Here is a 6,905-nt window from a genome sequence, read left to right as displayed (position 1 = left end):
AAATAAAGCATTTTTAAATCTCATCTGGGGTGTAAGCTCATTCACTCACAATCACTATCAGTTAAAACACCACCAATCCATCCATCTTTTCCTCATCTGTCTGAACACACATCCACCCTGCCATCACCCTGCTAAACTCCCACCACCTCCAACAGAGTTGTCCCAAACACTCACTGCTTTACATCAGAGGCATGCAAATGTTACTCATTCCCTTCCTAGAGGAAAACTCCACCTATTATACTGCTAACAAAAATATGTCTGCAATAGAACAACACGTACATACACACATACACAGGCAGAGTAGAAAGCTCAACAGATATGCCTGGAGGTGTCCGCCACTTCTCCAAGCACTTGATACCACTAGTGTGCCAGCAACCAGTTGATGCTACACTCACTACTATGCAACATCGTACTGTAATGTTATACACAGCATGAAAGAATTTTACATATTGCATGGCACGTTACAACCATAAGATACAGAAATTCTCACTACACATCTACCATCACTGATGTTAGACACAATTTTTTTTTCAAAATTTGGGAACTCAACCCCCTAACATACATTATAGGGTTAGGGTTACATTTGAGCCCTGTTTAGGCTGTGTTTCAGTAGATGTTCCCTTTCAAATATTAAAGGAGTCGTATGTAAGATTGTGGCCAAAACTGGTACTGCAATTACATTCAAAATACTGTAGAGCGTGGTAGCCTCTCCGCCTCCCCCAGTCTAGGGGTTGCCAGATCCAGCATGAGTGTCTACTACAAGGAGCTACCTTGGCAAGTGACGATTCCCACACCGGTATGTATACCGGGCCCAGTCTTTTCACCCAGTCCCGGACTGCAGTGTCTTCTTCTGTGGAGAGACGGCAGCCCGGCTCTGGGAGAAAACACCGCGGCCCGGGAGAAGACACGGTGGCCCAGCCCCAGGAGAAGACACTGCAGCCCGGCCCTGAGAGAAGGCACCGCTGCCCGGGTGAAGAGACTGCAGCCTGGGCTCGCTAAGACCGCAGCCCGGCCCCAGGTGAAGAGACCGCGGCCTGGTCCCAGCTCTCAGTGGCTCTTACCAGGTGGTGAGACTGCGGCCCGGGCCACAGGAGACCATGGGAGAGTCGGCATCTGTCTTCAAATTCTTCTCCACTTTTAGCCGTCTCCATCTTTCAAAAGCATCTCCTATACATATCCTTGTTTTGTTTCTCACTTTGTAATGAAATATTTGGGAATAATAAGAGGCCTTTTAGGTTTAGTAACATCAAACATTTGTGATCAGAAATGTCCCAAGATGCAGCTCAGTGGGCACTGGCAACCTGGATGCCCAAACGCTACTGACTCTGTGATTGGGAGATAGGTGATGGGTGGTGCATCAGACCAAAACACAAAATGACAACATAAACATTACTTTAGAGCTGCCACTTAGCTTTTCAATTGTGAATATTCTGGCTGGCCTACTACTGTCACTGATATAAGTATTTGAAATTAACATGATTCCTTAATGTCTGGTGACATTCAGGGCCATTTTATGATTATTTGGAACATAGTTCTTACATAAAGCTCCTTTAAGTCCACAGCCCAGTTCAGACCAAAGATTTGTGGGATAAGCTGAAAACTCACAACTACTTGCAATGCAACATTCTGAAACCTTACCAGTTCAGATCAATGCAACAAGATAAGATGGCACATAATAATGCCTCTCTGTACTTCCACTCCAACTGCTGCTTTTCAGGCTTTTTTGCAACTGGATATAATTCATACCAACTTTAAATATCAATGAGCATAGTGATAGTGAGTTATTTACAACACTTGTCCTTCTAGTATTGATGCCACAGCGAAAACATACAAAAATTATAGGGTTGAACATTTCTCCTGTCTATTCCTGGAACTGTTTTGGTGCTTTGGGCACCATGAAGGTACTATATAATGCACTATATAAGTTCAGTCCATTTGCCATTTTTACCATTTGTTCTGAGGTTAAAAAGAACTGGTGTCTAACAAGAAGAGAAAACACAGAGTGTCAACACAGGATTTACCCTTTGATAGCTAAAGATTCTAAACCTAAATTTACATATATGAGGGAGAGTCAAAACATTCTCAGACAAATAATTATTATAATTTTAAAAAGCACAGTGCACAGCCCCAGCAATTCTACAAGAAGGAATCTACAGATTGAAACATAGATTGCAAAAGTGTTTAGACTCTAATTGAGCCTATGTAGAAAAATTCTTTTGTTATTTTGATAAATAAACTTTTTATTACATTTGTCTGAGAACTTTTTGACTCTCCCTCATATAGATGAGCTGAGACAGTCCAGTTCATATGGCTGAAGCCTTTACCTGAAACATTAGAGCGATTGTGTCTCAGCAATTCTTTGGTCTGAACTGAATTTAAAACACATTTAATAATGTGTATTTTGACATTGGCTTCTGTGGACTAAGCTTTACTCTCTTTTCATGGAACCTTAAACTAGGATTACAGTACCATAAAAAGAGTGAATGTTAAAAGGTTTGCTATAAAATATTGTTGCTTTAGTGATGATAGAACAAAAATACGGACTTCTTTATTATAAGCATTAAAATCAAACTATCAGAGGATCATTATGTAATATACACTTCACATTAACCTCAAACCCACATTTAGAACATGAGCTAAATGTTTTTCTTAATCCTGTTAGGATGTTCAAGTGAACAACATCTGTCCTACTCATTCACAAAGCTTTAAACGCTGGGCCCACCAAGCAAGCACATCTGTTGAGGTAACCGCTACATCTTAGCAAATTAGGGTTTCGGCTGACTGAAAGTGCAGGTCATGCTCAAAATTGAACCTTAGTCCCTACAACCCCCCGGATGCCCCATGTTCTCAACTAAAACATCAGCATTTTCCTTGAGATACTCTACAAAATGGTTTGTCATTAAATTCAGTAGGCAGGCACGTGTTAAGATATTCTGGTTTGCAGCTATGCGTGTTTGTGAAAGCTGTAATTTGACCTTACATGTGTTCAACTTTCCCCCACAATGTGCCTGTTGAGGAACAAAAGAAAAAACAAAACAAAACCCTGGTCTTGTCCAGTGTGTTATGTGGTCTAGGGCTCGTTTTAGAACAGGGCCATTAATATCATGTCTCCACCTAACTCCCTCCTCCTGATGTGCAAATTGCAAGATTCTCTTAAGTAAAGACTCCAACTATAGAAACACTGGACATTTAGTTTTGTCTATGTATCAAATGAGTATATCCTTTTCCTATACACTGTACATACACTCATACACAACATCACACACATACACAAACACACCACTGTATATGAGTACTATCCATGCATTCATTCAATGTCAGTCCACTAGTGTCTTTGCAGTGGGGACAATACACAACAGTAATTCACCTAAATACAGTACGTATCAACAGTCAATACATTTTGGGGATGGTCTGTACTGTTTTGTGTTTGTGTAAGCATGTGTGTATGTATGGACATACACAGACAAGCATCATGCACACCGTTGAGCACACACACAAAAATTACAATATATGACACCCGTCAAAATTCTGTGGCTTGAGCATGTCATAATTGCTCTCAAACTGGTACAAAACATCACTGGGATATTTCAAAGCCTTTTTTAATTAACCATACACCAGATATTGAACTTTCAGATCACATTCCAAAACTTTTTTCCTCTGACTTTTACTTGGCTGGCCGTACAAGCACACATGCTGATTACCATCTTGTTCCTTGTCTTTTCTATCACCACAATTATCTTCTCTAAATACCTACTCAATGAGATTTCCTCTGATGCCTGTCACATTTTATCCCTTTCTTAGTGATTCCATGGCACGTCCACTCCCACATTACCTAAATGACCCTTCACCCCCCCTCCCCCCAAAAAAGACTCTTTCCAAAGTGCTGTTGCTGCTATCTACCCTTGTCTTAAACCCCCCCCTCTAAAAACATACAGTACTGTGTAGATAAAGAGATAACAAAAATGTGTCGGCTGCACATTGGGTGTGACAGGCTAAATTAAGTACTTTGAAACATCCTGACCCCCTCAGAACTGACATGCAGATTCTCTCAGTTTCTCTCATGCAGCCTCTCTTGATAAAAAATAAAAAGTAATTCATCAAAAAATGATGAGGATTGTATGCAGTCTACCTCAGATGCCAACCCAGTGTGTTTGCACTTATATGTATTAGGTCAGGGTAACTCACATTTATAATAACATTGACCCTCCTAGGTTAAACCTAGGACTAAATAACCCCTGATTAAAGTTTTTTTTTTTTTTGACAATCATTGAAAATATCTATCTGGTGGGATAGAAAGTGAGGGGTAAAAATTATATTAAAAATGGTAAAGATGAAAAAAAAAAAAAGATTCAAACTGAACAGATTAAAATGCGTTCCCTGTTGTTTGTGTGGCACACTGACAATACAGGCAAGGTCTGGCACACACATGGTATTTCTATGCCAAAAATTCTCCTTGCTCATAATCAGCTAATAGATCACTCCTGTGGCTTGCAGAGGTGCAAAGGTGTCTCTGTCCTGGAAGCCTCGTTAGTAGTGCATACAGGGAGAGAAATCACTGTCAGTTTGATTTGAGAATCTATGAAGCCAGAAACAACCATCAAATATTGCCACCATGTGCCACACAGCCACCGATGAACAGAGCACACTTCACAAATCCCTCACCAAGAGTCATGTCAAGAAAACCACCAAAACAGCACTGATTGCTTTGTGTGATATCAAATCCATCTATAAAAATGTGTTAGAAACTACATGGACTTAATGCAAGGTGATAACATGTAGGGTACCTTTACCTCTACAGTACAGTATTCAAGATAGAAAAAAAAACAGAAAACAAAACCAAGACAAATGAAACATTAAAGTGGGCATTTGTGTTTTTGTAGACCCCTTTTACGTCTCGTTGGCTACCAAACAGTCCTGCGAGCCTCACTTGCCAATATTTGACCTTCCCTCAATGCTGATTTTCAAATCATGAGGGATAAAGGAAGGTTTGGGCAGGGTCAACGGTGGTTCCTCCTCTACTTTCTCCACTTTCCGACCTTCAGGGGCAGACCATCGCCGTTTTCTGCCCCCTGATGGTTTACAGGTGCCGGTTTCTGTGTTGCTGTCAATCTGATCTTTAGAGGAGGACCCTCTTTCGCTGAACATGACATCGCCATTTTCCACATTGGCGCCCCCTCCTGTCCCGTTCCCACTTCTGCTACTCCCCCGCTGGCTGATGCCATTCTCACGCTCGCCATGCCTGGAGCAACCTCCACTACAGCTCTGGGGAGCATCTGAGACAGCTCTGGAGGGTTTGAGGTGCCCATGGCCGGAGGGTGGGACAGAGGCAGTAGTGGCCAGCTCCAGGGGCTTCTTCAGAGAGCCATTCCTCATGTTCTTGAGGGTCAATGAAATACAAACGTCGCCCACAGACAGCTTGGTGCAAGGCAGCTCTAGAAGCTGGGTGGTCCGGTCGGGGCAGCATGAGGACCAGCCTTGGCCAAATACAAAGAATGGGTACTCCACCAAGACCTCCACACTCACCTGGAGGGAGGAATGAGATAAAGAACTGTAAGTGCACCTTAACATATGCTTTATTATAATTAAGCCGTAGCTTATAATTAAGCTACGTCACCATCTTTAGACTGATGACATTACATCGTCCAGTTTGTTATGGTTTAAAGATAGAAATACAGCAGCCACTTAAAGGTGGAGTAGGAGATCCTGGAAAAATGGTTCAAACAAGCTCCTTTTTGAAAATACACCAATTCAAAAATCCAAACTCCTTTCTTCAGACTTACCCCCAAAGCTACGCCTCCACACTACCAGAATGCACAATGCTTGTTCCCAAGGGTTCATGAGCGCTGCGCTCAATTCCCTCCCAACCCCCGTTGCGTGGATCCATGTTTACCTCACTCATACTCCTCCAACATCCCCCTGCTCTTACTATACCCCCACCCACGGATCCGTGTGTACCACTGAATTCAGGTCTGTTTATCAGTATATTAGATTAGAAGTTGGACTTTTACTTGTCATTTTTATACGTGTTCTGAGTAATCTTGGGCTAGTAAGAACAGCTGATTGCAGTAAGACTGATGTCAGGCTAGCAGCCCACTACAGTTTGCTTTGAATGGTGTAATCGGTGCATTTCACCATTGTGTTTGTCAGCAGAACAGTCCCAATTCATACCTAGCTGGCTAACGTTACATTTCCTAGTGATTTATGTTATTGACAAAACAGCTTGCCGGTGGAGTTTCCATCCTAATATAGGTAATATAGCTAGCCAAGCTCTGGCTCTGGCTTCCTTTCCTGTACAAGTACTCCAAGCCTCTGAGAACATGCGATTTGTGCACGAAAAGGGGTACACACAACGGGGGAGGGAAAAATGGCAGTTGAGTTTGATAGACATATCACCATTAGATCATTTTGATAGGCTGGTTAAAATGATTGGATCATGTTTTTTCAGTCCTGTCCGTTCCACAGGTGACACATTTTTTTTTTTTTTTTGAGGAAGAGCATTTAATTAATTGGTTACAATCAGGGTTTGAAGGGGATTTTAAGCAATATAGTAAAAAAAATGCTCCAGGAAAACACCTCCTACCCTACCTTTAACAGTGATACTACAGTATAACACCTCTTGATGCACTGAATTGAGAAGAAAACACACTAATTCAGCTTTTTATAATACTGCAAGCACCATGTCAGGTTAACCTCTATCACCATATATATATATATATATATATATATATATATAGATAGATAGATAGATAGATAGATAGATAGATAGATAGATAGATAGATAGATACTTTATATGTCCTGAGGGAAATTCAAGATATTCATGTGTATGTAAATCCAGAGTCTAGGTCAGTATTTTTATCATAAGAAGTGGTTAAGAGGTCTAATTCTATTTTCATTTTGTACAATC

At 41.2% G+C, this 6,905-nt stretch overlaps 1 protein-coding gene across 1 annotated transcript in view; it reads right to left on the bottom strand.

The window, feature by feature from the left end:
• Positions 1-2,655: 2,655 nt before the first annotated feature.
• The window catches only part of LOC115428794 (ataxin-1-like), a 337,516-nt gene continuing 333,266 nt past the window's right edge, over positions 2,656-6,905 (bottom strand). The window contains 1 exon segment of the mRNA XM_030148017.1: positions 2,656-5,523. Within this exon segment, the coding sequence (XP_030003877.1) occupies positions 4,924-5,523 (600 nt within the window). The 3' untranslated portion in view covers positions 2,656-4,923.

Source organism: Sphaeramia orbicularis, chromosome 11 (assembly GCF_902148855.1).
Source record: "Sphaeramia orbicularis chromosome 11, fSphaOr1.1, whole genome shotgun sequence".
NCBI lineage: Eukaryota > Metazoa > Chordata > Actinopteri > Kurtiformes > Apogonidae > Sphaeramia > Sphaeramia orbicularis.
This window is presented reverse-complemented; position numbering and strand designations above follow the sequence as displayed.